The 14,949-nt window shown below is 43.1% G+C and overlaps 2 protein-coding genes and 1 long non-coding RNA gene across 5 annotated transcripts in view; 2 read left to right on the forward strand and 1 right to left on the reverse strand.

Annotated features, from left to right (window-relative positions):
* Window positions 1–468: 468 nt before the first annotated feature.
* On the forward strand, window positions 469–6,623 carry LOC309531181 (carbonyl reductase [NADPH] 1-like). 2 transcript variants are annotated; one of them, XM_082220538.1, is made up of 4 exons: window positions 469–567; window positions 1,130–1,437; window positions 4,781–4,888; window positions 5,935–6,623. In XM_082220538.1, exons 2-4 carry the CDS (start codon window positions 1,149–1,151, stop codon window positions 6,369–6,371), a joined length of 834 nt encoding a protein of 277 aa, XP_082076664.1. In that variant the 5' UTR covers window positions 469–567; window positions 1,130–1,148; the 3' UTR covers window positions 6,372–6,623. The 2 variants fall into 2 exon arrangements, with proteins under 2 accessions (XP_082076664.1, XP_082076665.1); XM_082220539.1 differs by having other exon boundaries at window positions 476–567; window positions 1,103–1,437.
* Window positions 6,521–9,748, reverse strand: LOC309531203. Its single transcript, XR_014219136.1, has 2 exons — window positions 9,277–9,748; window positions 6,521–8,124 (listed from the first exon to the last, which is right to left on the reverse strand). It is a non-coding gene; the product is annotated as an uncharacterized lncRNA (long non-coding RNA).
* Window positions 9,749–9,795: 47 nt separating this feature from the next.
* The window catches only part of DOP1B (DOP1 leucine zipper like protein B), a 60,168-nt gene continuing 55,014 nt past the window's right edge, over window positions 9,796–14,949 (forward strand). Inside the window, exons 1-2 of one of the 2 annotated variants that reach the window (XR_014219113.1) lie at window positions 9,796–9,987; window positions 14,072–14,234. Coding sequence is in view for 1 of the 2 variants with exons in the window: in XM_082220483.1 (XP_082076609.1) it covers window positions 14,097–14,234 (138 nt within the window). In the remaining variant the exon portion in view is untranslated. The remainder of the gene's footprint in view (window positions 9,988–14,071; window positions 14,235–14,949) is intronic. The other variant, XM_082220483.1, reaches the window with a different exon arrangement.

The raw sequence follows: 14,949 nt of genomic DNA on the forward strand, positions 1-14,949 counted from the left end.
GTCTGAACACAGGCGCAAACTATTTTTACACATCTTCGAGTTTGCGTGAAGAGTGTGCACTTGTTGTGTTGTAGTTTGTGCATGTTGCTACACAGCTTGTACACAAGCTGAATGTAACTTGCAAACACCCCTATTGCAAGGACATTTAGTTTAAGAAATGATCCACTTTGAACTCAGTGGGATTTATTTCTAAGTAAACATAAGGTTGTGGAAAGTGCTTCTCGCTTCCCTCTTCCTGAGGGCAAACTTGCAAACATACAAGCTGCTTTTAGGTTTGTACAGGTCTCATCTCCCATACACAGATAATACTCCTGAATGTGGAATATGTTACCTAACTTCAGACTGTTGCATAAACAAACAAGAGCGCACAAAGCTAATACCCAGAGGAGCAGATTTATCTTTGATTCTCCTATAGGCTACATTCTAATATTCCCCCTCCTCCTTAAATGCTTGAGGCTCTATACAGCTGCCAGGAAAGGCGGGCCTCCATAGCAACCTTGTCGTGCCTGCTCTGTGCAAGGGAAGGCAGAAGAGAGTCAACAGCAGGCGCTGCACAGAACCAGCAGGGTAAGTTCTTGTTCTTTTTCTTTTGCATGAACCTGCTCAATTCTGCTGATAATCTAAAAAAAAAACAACCAGGGTAGATTATGGTCTCCCTACTACGTCTCTGTAAGTTGCAGAATAAAATAATGTGTAAAATAATGTTCAAAGGTCAGGAAGAGCCAATAGGCACACCCTGGGAATGGAGGTTTCAAAGCAATACTCCAAACCACATGCTCCAACTCAGGCAGTCCTTCATCTTTGCAATAGGGATAAATGTACCTATCCAGTGAAGTTGCCACTCCATGTGTCTGGCAAATTGGCTTCAGACAAAAAAACAAAACCCTTCTGCCACAATAAATTCACAGGTTTTTTGAAAGGTGTCACAAGATTTTTTGTGTGTGTTTGCTGCAAAAAAACATATTTATGGAATTACTCCAGCAAATTGTTTTTGAAGTTTTCTTTCTGATTATGCTGTGCTATCGGATAGCGCAATAATGCTGTGATGTTCTGACGCCATACAGAAAACATGCTCGGTTATGTGGATGTGTTTATTCCTAAGGTGTCTTCCGTCCTCCTATCTGATCAGAATCCGCTTGGCAGAGAGGATGTCTAAGAGCATTCCAGTGGCTGTGGTGACTGGCTCTAACAAAGGCATTGGGCTGGCCATCGTGCGGGCTCTATGCAAGAAGTTCACTGGGGATGTTTACCTGACAGCCAGAGATGTGGAACGGGGCAAGGAGGCAGTGGCCAAGCTGCAGGCAGAAGGGCTGAAGCCACAGTTCCACCAACTGGACATAAATGACCTGCAGAGTATCCGAACCCTACGCGATTTCTTGAAGGAGAAGTATGGAGGATTAAATGTGCTGATCAACAATGCAGGGATTGCTTTCAAAGGTAAAAACAGTGTTCAGTTTCTGGAAAGAAAGTATACGGGGATCAGGTCTGCCTGGGAGCACCGCAGTCTAATAAAAAAATGACCCTGTTGGTCCCCGATGAGTGGGAAGTTGAACTCACTGCAGTTACTTGGTGGTCAGGAAACTTTCATTCACCTTATTTCATATATTCTGGGGCTGAGCCTAGGGCTAAGAACAGATGCTGAGCTGAGCCCTCTAACCAAAGTTAAGTACTAGGTAAAGTACTTTTAACAGTGTACAGTACTTTGGACCCAGTGCAGTACAGTAGTTAAAGATTTGCCAAATATTTGCTTGTGACTTTCATGGGTCCTGCTCCTTCCTGCAGCTCAGGGCAGCTTTCCAACACAGAAAATGCATCAATAGGACTAAGCATGAGAGCTGCACGTAAATAATCCAGTGTACCAATCTTGCATATGAGTACAGTGGTACTTCGGGTTACATACGCCTCGGGTTACAAACACTTCGGGTTACAAACTCTGCTAACCCAGAAGTAGGACCTCGGGTTGAGCTTTGCCCCAGAATGAGAACGGAACGTGCCAGTGGCACGGCAGCAGCGGGAGGCCCCATTAGCTAAAGTGGTACCTCAGGTTAAGAATGGTTTCGGGTTAAGAACAGACCTCCAGAATGAATTAAGTTCCTAACCCGAGGTACCACTGTATTCACTGCATGTACACATGTGCAACTTTGTGTCTGTTGAGCTACACTTGAACCTATGTTTCTTAATACATGATAAAATCTTTTGCATGCAGCAAAGCATAATCTGTGATGGAAAACTGCAAAACATATACAATTAATGTTTGATAAAAATGCAATTTGCTTCTTGCATTTCCTGTGGAAACTATAATCAGAATAGTTAGACAATCAAACAATCATTCAGAAAAAGGTACTTTTCAGTTTGATTACTGGTTAGTTGCAGAGACAGAAGCAGCTAAATTTTTGTTAGTGATCTTTCTCACTATACAATACATAACTGTTCCATGCAGGAAGTAATGAAAAACACAGGGTACCTGGTGGGTAGCTGGCAACTGTCTATTATTATTACTAATTAGCAGTAGTAGTAGTAATTCCGAATGAGAGGTGATACTTTTAGCCTGCTCTTAGCTTTATTCTTGCACACAGAAACCATGGGTACACAGACATAAAATCAATTGTACAGTGGTATCTCGGGTTACATACGCTTCAGGTTACAGACTCCGCTAACCCAGAAATAGTACCTTGGGTTAAGAACTTTGCTTCAGGATGAGAACAGAAATCGCGCGGCGGCAGCGCAGAAGTAGCGGGAGGCCCCATTAGTTAAAGTGGTGCTTCAGGTTAAGAACAGTTTCAGGATAAGAACGGACCTCCGGAACGAATTAAGTACAGAGGTACCACTGTACTTATTAAGGCGGCAAATATAATTTCATGTTCTACAACAGAAATGAAAATTATTCCATCTAGATTTAATGTGGGTTTGTGTGTTATTGTTATTTTGTAATTTAAACATCTGGACACAATAAAATATATGTCATTCCCTCTCTTGGCATGTACAAGCAGCCAGAACTGCGGCAAACAATGCTAACTCAAGTGAATGCAGATGGTGTGGGAGCTTTGTACATCTTCAACATGTTTAAAAGATTGTATGACATCCCAGACAGTTTTGACATGTGTGTTTGTGGCAGCCACCCTAGGTCTTGTGCCATCTGGGGAGAGGGTGTTCCCGGCTAGCATAGAGTGCACCCCTCTACTCAGCCGAGTCTCCCCCTTTAAACAATAGGTGTCACTAGATAAGGTGTAAATGATTTCCACAAGGCTGTCTTTTATCAGCCGGCCTCCAAATTTCCCTGGGGTCTCCTTGAAGCCTCATAAGGTAGTGTGGTATTCTATCTTCTAAGCTTGAGGGTGTTAAAAATAAGCCAAGACCACGCAGGGTTATGAAACAAGTTCTAAAGTTTACTAAACCTGGAAAAATGTGGAGATTTAAGAAAAAGATATGCAGTGCAAAAGTTACAGAAAAGCAGTATATTCCCTTTAAATCAAAATGGATTAAACCACCATCTACTTTCCCTGGACGAAACAGTCCCTTAATCCAGGTTTACAAAGTTTTTCCTTATCAGGTTGAGTTCCACCTTGAACTGCCCATCTCCTCTTTTTATATTGTGATGAGTTGGGAGGAGGGGAGGCTGTATGCCTGAGCCCCTCTTCTAATCGCTGGATCCAGCACATTTTCAGTTACTGAAATGGCTCGCTAATGAGTCATTACGGGAAGGGAGTGGCTCTGTGCCAGAGGGCCAGGGTGGAGGGTGGAGTGATATGAGCTAGAAGCTGGGTGCAAAAGCTGCAGGCAGGAAAGTCAGAGAGAAAGCCAGGCCTGATTTCTGCTGGAATCCAAACCTGTGGCTATGGGAGAAGCAATGCTCTCTTACGGCATTAATGCTGTAAACCCCTCCATTGCCTCTTGGGCTTGCCAATCAGAAGGTTCAAATCCACACAACGGGGTGAGCTCCCATTGCTCTGTCCCACCTTCTGCCAACCTAGAAGTTCTAAAGCACACCAGTGCAAGTAGATAAATAGGTACCGCTGCGGCGGGAAGGTAAACGGTGTTTCTGTGTACTCTGGCACACCTCATGATGTCCCGTTGCCCCAGTAGCGGTATAGTCATGACCCGGAAAGCTGTCTGCGGACAAACACCAGCTCCCTTGGCCTGAAGCGAGATGAGCACCGCAACCCCATAGTTGCCTTTGACTGGAATTAACCATCCAGGGGTCCTTTACCTTTACGTGTGTGTGTGTGTGTGTGTGTGTGTGTGTGTGTATACACTGTATATCATAAAGACACCACAGCCTCTGCCATGCCTTATTCCAAAAGGAAACATGAACCCTGCATCAATGCCTGAACCCCTATAATCCTTCACTACTCAGAGATTGGGGTGGTGTGCAATAATATAGATTCCTGTCAATCACATGAAGCACCTTAGCCAGAAATGAGGCAACTCTCACATACCAAGGACTTTTAATTAACTTGATATTTGAGCCTTGAGGTATTTGCTAGGTTTCCAAGTTAACCCTATAATCCCCCAAACAAGCAGACAGGCTATCAAACAAGTAAAATATACAACAGCTGGCTGGGGGTTGATGGGATAGTCTAAAACATCCGGAGGGCACAAGGTTGTTAAAGGCTGTAGTAAGATTTTCAATAATGTTACAGCTGCACAATGTAATTTCAACTAACGTTAGCCATAAGTGGACTATGTTGTTTGCCTTTTTAGTGTACGTGCTGGAAAGACTGTGTGCATTTGTACCTTAATGCATATTTTTGTATTTCCATTTTCTTTGCCCAATAAAAAGTGGAGGACCCCACACCGTTTCCTACACAAGCAGAAGTGTCCATGAAAACGAACTTCTTTGCAACCAGAAATATTTGCAACGAGTTATTACCACTTATTAAACCACAAGGTGAGCTTTGCATTTTCATCCTGCAGGAGTAAATATTGTATTTTTAAATAGTCACAACCCATCCGGGGACCTTATAGTAGGGCAGGTAGGAAATCAAAAATGAATAATTACTAATAACAACAGACAAACAGATAGACAGACAGACCAACTGAGCTTTTCAAGTCTGATCCTGTTCTTTACAGCCATCGTGTAAAGAGGATAGGATAGCACTCTTTATGTAGTACATGAAACAAGAGACAAATAGAAGTTGAACTAAGCCAGATAGGGCTTAGTGAGGTTTATCACACGGATTTATTGAAGAAGAAGAAGAAGAAGAAGAAGAAGAAGAAGAAGAAGAAGAAGGGGCAGGGGGAGCAAACTGGATTTGTTTTCTGCTCTGTGTGATACAATATTGTAAAATCAGCAGCCTGTCAGATTCAGATTTCTAGCTATTTCGAGAAGCTAGTGAAATTACTGGCATCATACTGCACTATTGATCAACTCTGAGTAACTGCTGCATTCTATCTTGAAATGTCCAAACATTGTATACAGTGCTTTTTTCTGCATACCTTTGAGTACCCCCAGAAAAAAGCACTGTGTGTATGTGTTAAATGCCACTGTGATAGCCTTCAGAGCTATTAAACTCAAATTACACAGCATATATATTTTAGATTTTCCGTCAACCGTTTCTTATTTTAGAATATCTCCATGGCATCATAGAAAGGTTTCTGTTCTCGTGTATGCAACTTGCTTATGATTTATTCTTCATTATTTACTTGTTGTATGACACTTATTATTTCTACTTGCTCTGCAGAGTATTGGGTTGTACACAATCATGGGCATAGCCAAGGGGTGGGGTGGGGGTTGCAGTACAAATAAATTTGGGGTAACAATACAAATAAATACAAATCTGAGGTTCTGGTGTGCCCATGTACCCAACGTGTTACTCAGAGGGGACCCATTATAAATAATTGGCTTGCCTAACTGAGGTCTGCCCAATATGTCTACTTTGAGTTGGATATGGTCCATTGGTTATTGTGGAATTACCATCTTTTTTTTTGTCACAGGAAGAGTAGTGAATGTCTCCAGTGTCATGAGTGTCCGGGCCTTGGCCATGTGTAGCCCAGAACTACAGCAGAAGTTTCGGAGTGAGACAATCACTGAAGAGGAACTAGTGAAACTCATGGAAAAATTTGTAGAAGACACCAGGAAGGGAGTGCATGAGAAGGAGGGTTGGCCAAATACAGCTTATGGGGTGACCAAAATCGGGGTAACGGTTTTGTCCAGAATTCAAGCAAGGCGCCTGAATGAGACAAGGAAAGGTGATGGTATTCTCCTGAATGCCTGTTGCCCTGGGTGGGTCAGGACTGACATGGCAGGTCCTAAAGCCCCAAAATCTCCTGATGAGGGAGCTGAGACTCCAGTGTATTTGGCCCTTTTACCCCCGGGAGCCGATGGGCCCCATGGGCAGTTTGTTAGTGACAAAACGGTTCAACCTTGGTGAATTTTGGCATGTGCCCGATTTTATGGCGCTCCATTCTAGTTGAGATCAGACGGGCTCCTTGCTCCCTACTGAGCCTCCAGCGCCTACTGAAGACTAATTTTATTCCAGCAGGCATTTTAATTGTAGTTTTATTTTTTAGTTTTAGCTGATTTTTATTTTTTGTATTCTTTGTAAATCACTTAAAGGCTATTATAGTGAAGTGCTATATAAATTGTTTTAATAACAACTAACAAATAAAATAACTGGAGCTTATCTGAGATATTGCAGCTGGCTCTTAATGAGTAGAGCTCTTGAAAAGAGGATGGATGGAGAATTTTTTTTAACCTTCCCTGTTGCTCTGTGGTCAGTTGTAATCACAATATAAATTTAAACACTGTACTACTCTGTACAACTTCACACGTAAGGAAACATGTGCATCTCTCTCACCCACATACACAAACACCTCCTGTCGCTACTCACGTGTGGTGTGGTGTGTTTTTTTACATCTCTAGTGCTGCCTTCACCCTTAAAAGAAAATAGAGATGCTGGGTGTTCAAATCAGGGCCCTGTAACCCTAGATTAATAGGTGCCATAGTTATTCAATGTGGAGGAAAATACAGACATAGCCAGCATAGTTAAACAAAATAAAATAAAGATCCCTGTCATATGAGCCCTTGCATTGAAAACCAGCTGTTGGCTAAAATGATGCCCTATAATTAACGTCTTAATTCCTACTATTTTGTTATATCCCTCCTGTAAAAAAAAAATAAGTGGAGCCAAAAGCTTGCTGTCCTTCTTTTACATCTCTATTACTTGTAAGAAAATGAGAATGCATAACCACTTTGCAGGAGAAATTAAATGCAATTATATTGGTACGGCTAACCTATTCTATATATGTAACTCTGAATCAGGCAAATAGTATTTTACATGAACTTTTGTGAGATTTGAATAAATTATGAACTGTTACAATTACCTGCTTATTTAGAGCTTCTTAACATCATCAAGTTTTTTGAATTAGGTTACTTTTTAAATATTCTTTGTTTCAAAGCCAAGTTACCGTATGATCAGCAAACCAATCACAAACCAGCAATCCATGTCCCTAAAGATCAAATCACCCACTACCATGGTCAGAAAAGGAAACCAGAACTGCTGCGTTGGGAGAAACAGGCGAGCTTTCCAGAGAAGCCCCCACCAGAATACTTCCCATCTCACTGATCTGTTCCAGCAGCTGGAGCAGATTTGCAGGATCAAAGCTGTTGGTGCAAAGATTGTTGAGTGGGATGCAATTATCATGTCCTATGATGGTCTCATCTACAAACCTTTGTTTATCCAGGTCAACTACCTTGGTCCCAAGGGAACAAACTAACTCCCTGAGGTCCAGGACTGATTTGCACTCAATACCCCACCCCTGATTCTGTCCATCAGGAAGACGTACAACATTCTGTGCTACACTGGATAGCTCCCACACCTCTGCTGGCATTCTACCAGCAGATATTGTTGCTGAGCGAGTTAATTTACTTGGGAACCTGGGGCTTGTAAGTTCACTAAGGGGAGGGACACAGTAGTCTGCCCTGTTGCTGAACTCGCTTGGCTGCCTTACTTACTTTGGCTCAAGGCTCCGCTCTGACGCTTGGGCATGCAGAAATGCATATTCAGCCTAGTCTCTCCTGTTCTGCTTTTGTAGCCCTGGCAAAATTCCTCCAGCTGCTGATGCAGGAGGTCCTCATTTGAAAATTGCAGAGAGCTGCTGCTCAGCTACTAGTTTCAGCCAATCCTAGTGAGCAGGAATATGAAAGGTGTGTTAGGTTAATATACATACAGTATGTGTGTTATTTCTGAGCAATGAATTATTCAAGGGATACAACAGTCACGCAAGGTTCAGCTCACTGGAGGCTGTGATATTTTTTTTGCAATATATGGTTTACAGTGGTACCTCAGGTTAAGTACTGAATTTGTTCCGGAGGTCCGTTCTTAACCTGAAACTGTTCTTAACCTGAAGCACCACTTTAGCTAATGGGGCCTCCTGCTGCTGCTGCTGCGCCACCAGAGCACGATTTCTGTTCTCATCCTGAAGCAAAGTTCTTAACCTGAGGTACTATTTCTGGGTTAGCGGAGTCTGTAACCTGAAGAGTATGTAACCTGAAGCGTATGTAACCTGAGGTACCACTGTATTTATAAAATGGTTTACAAAAAACCCAAAAGTAGCTCTAAAAATCTACAACCATAGTTAAAACATACAAGTCCAGTGTAGTAGTAGTAGTAGTAGTAGTATTAATACTACAAAGGGAAATCCAAATTCTTCCCCGTCCCCCAAAGAACAATCTTCAATTTTGCCAGTAGTGAAACATCAGGTAACATTTACTTTTGCTCTCTTCTTGTGGAAATAGCTGCCCACATGCCCCAAACAGGAAAAGCCAATGGCGATAGCACGGAGTAGTGACTGAGCGGAGAAAACACAGCATGGAAATACCGTTGTTGTTTTTTTTGCTCCATAAGACTCACTTTTTCCCTCCTAAAAAGTAAGGGGAAATGTGTGTGCGTCTTATGGAGCGAATGTAGGCTGCGCAGCTATCCCAGAAGCCAGAACAGCAAGAGGGATTGCTGCTTTCACTGCACAGCGATCCCTCTTGCTGTTCTGGCTTCTGAGATCAGAATATTTTTTTTCTTGTTTTCCTCCTCCAAAAACTAGGTGCGTCTTATGGTCTGGTGCGTCTTATAAAGCGAAAAATACGGTATTTCATCAGGGGCCACCCACTGATGGCTGGGGAAATAACGGAATACCTATGCAAAACTGATGACTAAAAAAAGGTGTGGACAGAAGCATGTCAGTCATACGCACATAAAAATTAGACTCGGCTGACCTAATAAAGCCCCCTCTGGAAACACTTTTACAACCAAAAGCCGAAGAGTGAAAAGGATCGCTAACCTTCATCTCCCAACCTTTCAACAGCATCCTTTCGATTTTTTTGCAGGATCCAGCCAATGGATCCAGGGGCACAGATTAAGCCCCTCTTTTAATTACGAGATTGGCATTTCCCAAACTGCCCGCAGCAGCCCGACCTATGTACTCCGAGATTAGTGCCACACTCGAACCAAACCAACCCTGCAGTCTCCACTTCTGCCAGCAGGTGGAGCTAGAGACGTGCCCAAACGCGCGATGTTGGGATGCACCATCTCATCGGGGCGGGGTGGGGGTGGGCAGCTGCGCCTTTGAATCCGACTTAAACATCGCCAAGGCGAGCTGTCCACGCTGAAGCGGCTGGGAAGGCGATAACGGGGACGAGGCGAAGCCCCGCGCCACTTTATAGAAAAAGCGGGTGTCCCGTAAATCTTGCTGTCACCATTCTTTCCCCCCCCCCGCGCTTCGAAATGGTACTCCCCCATCCGGCAAGGGCAAGAGGAGGCGTAGTAGCCCGGCCGCCATGGCAACGGGAGATTCCGCCCCCGCCCTTCCTTGTAGTCTCTGGCTCCCGCCTCGGCCCCGCCCAGCCGCGGGACACGTCGCAGGAGAGGGAAGCGGCCGGGGAGCCTCAGCGAAGCTGCGGCGGCGACGCGCGCCCTTCCTCCGCGGTGGGAGCAGCAGCAGCAGCAGCAGCAGCCAGCGCGACGCCTCTGCCGCCTGCTCCTTCCTCAGTTGGTGAGTAGGGAAGATGGGGGACAAACTGCTGCTGCAATTGAGGAAGTCCAGCCTGCCAACGCTTCCTCTTTCCCCTCCCTTTTCTGCATAGGGAGGACGGCTGGGGGGGGGAACCTTCTTCCCTCCACGAAGGGACCAGTTTGCCCCCCGACCAATGAAGCGCAGGTGGGGAGAGGGGGAAACAAAGCAAACACCCCATTTTCTCCCTTAAGCATCCCTTCAGGATCTCTCTCTATTTCTGAAATGGTGCTTATTCCTAATTTCACCTGGGGAGGGGAAAAGGTGGAAGCCAGCGCTCTCCCTCGCTTCTCCACATAGGCAGGCGTAGAAATGTTAGAGGGCATAAACACGTGTTTGTTTGTTTGTTTACGTGTTCAGCAGTGCCTGCGATTCTACAGGTTGTCTGTATCCTGCTGCCGGCCCCCCCTCTCGGGTGCTTTCGCAGCTGCCTGTTATGTTGCTGCTGCTGGAGAACAGCTGTTGGGTTGTGTTTGCTATGTAGGAGCAGCAGCCTGTCAAAGGCGAGGAGAGGGAAAGAAGGGCGGGGGGGGGGAGGAAAAGCTGTTTTACTGCATAATCGATGCTGTATCTTTCCCCACCTCGCCTTATTTGCACACCATTGTGTGTCTGGATGATCTGGCAGAGCTGAAATGAAGGGGGGGTGATTTAAGAGAAGCACTGATTTTAGCACCAGTAAACAGGCTCCGTAGAACAGGTTTGGCTTCCGCAGTACAATGCATCACTGCCAAACGCTGCAGTTTTTCCCTGTCTGTAAGCAAAATGGAGAGAAGTAGAGGGCATTGTAACAATATTTACATGAATGGTCTATTATCCCCGTTTTATGAGTCTTGTGTGTGCTTTGACCAGAAGTTGCATTTTAAAAACAAATGTCTGGTTGCTGTTTTTCTTTTAGTGCATTTTGTTTTATTCTGTACTTGACCTTTTTTTCCAGAATAAGTTCCTAATTGTCCTGTGTTCTTTGTTCATTTTCAAGGCCGTCATACTTGGATAACAAACCCTCATTATCCATGGTTCCCAAACCTTTAGTGGCCTTTTAAAAATAAGAATTTTAGCAGTGCAGCTTTACATGGTGTAGTGCACCATTTGATTCAAGATGTTGTAATTGATGTAGGTTTTCCCTTCTCACTTACTGATTGAGGCATAGGGACCATATCCAAGATGTAAACTGGCAATGGGTGAGTTGCCAGGCTACCAGTGATTGGTGACACACTTAATTAGGGTTTTGAAAACCACACTTCAAGTTTAGAGTATACAAAGGGCCATCAAGGTTCTGAATGATAGCCATCAAATTTTAGTGACAGAACATATACAGTGGTACCTTGGGTTACAAACACTTCAGGTTATAGACTCCGCTAACCCGGAAATAGTACTTCGGGTTAAAAACTTTGCCCCAGGATGAGAACAGAAATCGCACGGCGGCAGTGGGAGGCCCTATTAGCTGAAGTGATACCTCATGTTAAGAACAGTTTCAGGTTAAGAACGGACCTCTGGAATGAATTAAGTTTGTAACCAGAGGTAATTTTGATTAGGGGGCAGATCTGATCACTTTATTTCTTCTGCACACTTCTGATAATAGAGGATGTTTGTCCTTCCAGCTCTTGACCAGGAATATTTCTGCCTGCTTTGCAGGAGGTATTGATAAGGATACAGCCGCTTAGAGGGACTTCTACTAGACTAAAGTCTGCATCAGCTAGTGAAAAAGGCTAGTAAAATGAGAAAAATAGCAGCTGTACATTTTGTCTCATATCTCGCTTCCTTGACTGCTAGAAGCTTACTCCTTTTAGAAAGATGTTAGCTGGTCACTTGGGGCTCATGCTGTGTGGGACAATTCACCTCCACACACATAGATACCTTTGCTGGTGCTTTTTTCAAACTGGTTTCTGGGAGGCCGTTAGGGTTTCCAAATAGCAGTTCTGAATACTGAGTTGATCTTGTCTCTTTTGTGGCCTCTTTTGACTGTGTCTTTCCCTTATTAAACTCCCCTGCCACCATGAAGTCATGGCCATTTGCCTGAAAAATACACAACACTTTCTCTCATGGTTATTAAGATGTGGCACATACAACATCATTTTCTACGTGGCTGATAGTAATGAAAGCTGCTGAAAGGCCCAGCATGAAGATTTTATTGACTATTAAAATATATGAGCCATATTCAACTAGGACATTGCACTTGCAGAAGCCAGGACAAGGGCTTCTGCTGGCACAATGGGATTTCCCTTGAGAGAACCATTGGAACAGTGTGCAGGGGAAGGAGAGAGAGAGTATTGTTACATATGGTAAGCAAAAATGCTGTCACCAATGGAAAGATACCCTTAGCGCTACAGCAAATACAGCCCATAGCTTCTAAAGTCATATGATAAGAATGGCTGGTATGTTTCTCCAAGATCCCCCACTTAATAATATAGCATACTGAGCCGCTTTCTTAATCTAAGAAAGTAACTCCTTCTATCTACATTTGCTTTTGCCTTTATAAAGAGTTAATTGTTAACTTGCTCACTGAGGCTTGCGGGAAAGTGTTCAGTTCCTGTTTACATCTGCCTCTGTGAATTAAAACATATCTCAGTTTCCTGACAGATGGAAAAAATAATAATCACTACTGTACATTTATTTTATTAAATGATAATTAAATGAAAACATAGTATCAGAAGCAATATATACAGTTGCTAAGTTTGGCAAACCAATTAAATCAAGTCAGGCTTCTTCAACCTCGGCCCTCCAGATGTTTTGAGACTACAATTCCCACCATCCCTGACTACTGGTCCTGCTAGCTAGGGATCATGGGAGTTGTAGGCCAAAAACATCTGGAGGGCCAAGTTTGAAGAAGCCTGAACCAAGTAATGCACGTGAGAATGGAGTTTGGAACCTGTAGTCATCCAGCTGTTTCTGGACTACAACTCCCATCTGGACTACATCATCATCTGGAGGGCCACAGGCTAGCCACACCTGCTTCAAGTTTCACTCTGAGTCAATTGCAACAAATGCCTAAAACCTATTTTCTTTTAGTAGTGAAGTGTGTACTGTTAGACCCTAATGACAGGCTTGCCATATATAATTATGGATTCCTTTCCATTGCTGCTGGTTAAAATGTTTGATATACAACATTATGTGCATGAAAAGGTTTGGGTGGCAGGCTTGTGTGCGTGCCCTGCCTCGAGTTGTCGTGTTGTCCAAACTGGACAAACCATTGCTTACTTGTTTGCCAAAATCAATCCGTGACTTGTAGGCAAACAGTGATTTACCCCAGTTCAGACAAAATGGCAAGTTATGGTTCGCTGAGAATCCGGAAGCAAGTGCAGAAATCATGTGCATGAAGTGGTAGAGAGTCCACACCAACCCGAGGCTCAAGCCTGTTTGTGCATGTAATGCACCAATTTGCAGTAATCTTCATTTTTAGATGCTTATTTGAGCCTGAAAAACTGTGATTTGTTAACCATTAGTGCAGTTTGACGTGCTTTGGTTATACAACTGAACCGGCATAGGATTCATGAATTACGAGTACCGAGTAGAGCAATTGTCTATTGTCATTCTTACAGTGAATAAATAAAAACCTCTTGGTTTCCCATAACAGAAAAATTACTAATCTGATTCCAGTGAGAGCAATTTTAATATAAAATACTAGGGTTTCTAGATGAAGAAAAAAGCAGACATGTCTGTAGCAATACTATTTCAAGTATCAACACAGCCTTGAATGTTAACGGGTATTTTGTCCTAGAAGGTGGGACATTCGAGTATATGTGAATGTGTGCAGTTTGGAGTATTTAATTATCTTATCATGTCACATTATCAGTAAAATAACTGATGAGTAACTTTCTTGTATTTTCGAGATTTTGTATGAAACAGTGAATGGTTCTTGCAGTTTCAAAGCATCTTTGGAACTGAACTACAGCCTCAAAGCAGTGGGATCACATTTTTTGGTAGAATTTAATTCAGCAAGAAGAGCATTAAATCAGCTAATCTTGTGTGTTTAGTGACCCTCATTAAGGACAACTGCATACACATAATGAGTACAGTATATAAAATGCCATTAAGATCTGACCAGAGTTTGTTTTTGTTTGTTTCCAAGAACATTTTGGCTATGAAAATTTAAAATGGACCCTGAAGAGCAGGAGCTGCTTGGTGATTATAGATACAGAAATTATTCTTCAGCAATTGATAAAGCTTTAAGGAACTTTGAATCATCGAGTGAATGGGCAGATCTTATATCTTCTCTTGGTAAACTTAACAAGGTACAGTATCTGGTTTTTTGCTGTTCTTACTGTTGTTCAAAAAAATAAAAATGAAAATTTTATAGCACATAATGACAGCTAGTAGGCAGGTTTACAGTTTGTATATCATTCTGAAAAGCTGTTGATAAGCATATTCTGGATGGTATTCTAGTACAAAAGGCAGTTGCAAAATGAAACAAATCAATTTTTACAGAAGTACAAAAAGCAGCTGCAAATGATAGTTTGGAGGGACAAATAGCAGCAGAGCAACAAAACCCTCCAAACAGCCATGCTGGATTGTGTGGACAACTATGCTTCCAAAAATCCAGTTGATTCTCTTGAAATTGTAGCTTCTTTGAAATTTCCTAAGTCATGAATTGCCGTGATGTGTTGGGTTGAAAATGAACGATTCATGACCCTTTAGTGATGCTTTTCCCATATCACTGACGTGAATTAACAGTGTTTTTTACCCTGTGTAGTGTGACAGCTTTCAAGAATGGTTGGTCACTTTTCTGTTGTGGTTTGAATGCGTTGTGATGGAACCAAGTTACACATATAACAGCAAAATTCTCACTTCGTATTTCATGTCACTAAAGAGCTCAGCTTTGTTGCCAGCTTAAGTGTACCACTCAGTGAAGGGGGGGGAGTGTCTCAGGGTCAAACACCAATTTCGGCCCTCCGGGCCTTTCTATATGGCCCTCAGCTCTCCCCAGCCATATCCCTCTCCTGCCTTGAT

The sequence above is a fragment of the Podarcis vaucheri genome, assembly GCF_965113315.1.
Source record: "Podarcis vaucheri genome assembly, chromosome: 4".
Classification (NCBI taxonomy): Eukaryota; Metazoa; Chordata; class Lepidosauria; order Squamata; family Lacertidae; genus Podarcis; species Podarcis vaucheri.

Excerpts from the sequence above, each read along its gene's own strand:
- LOC309531181 (XM_082220538.1), top strand. The coding sequence starts at position 1,149 with ATGTCTAAGAGCATTCCAGTGGCTGTGGTGACTGGCTCTAACAAAGGC. Across the intron at positions 1,438-4,780 it reads TGCAGGGATTGCTTTCAAAG|TGGAGGACCCCACACCGTTT; the intron begins GTAAAAACAGTG and ends CCCAATAAAAAG. Across the intron at positions 4,889-5,934 it reads ACCACTTATTAAACCACAAG|GAAGAGTAGTGAATGTCTCC; the intron begins GTGAGCTTTGCA and ends TTTTTGTCACAG.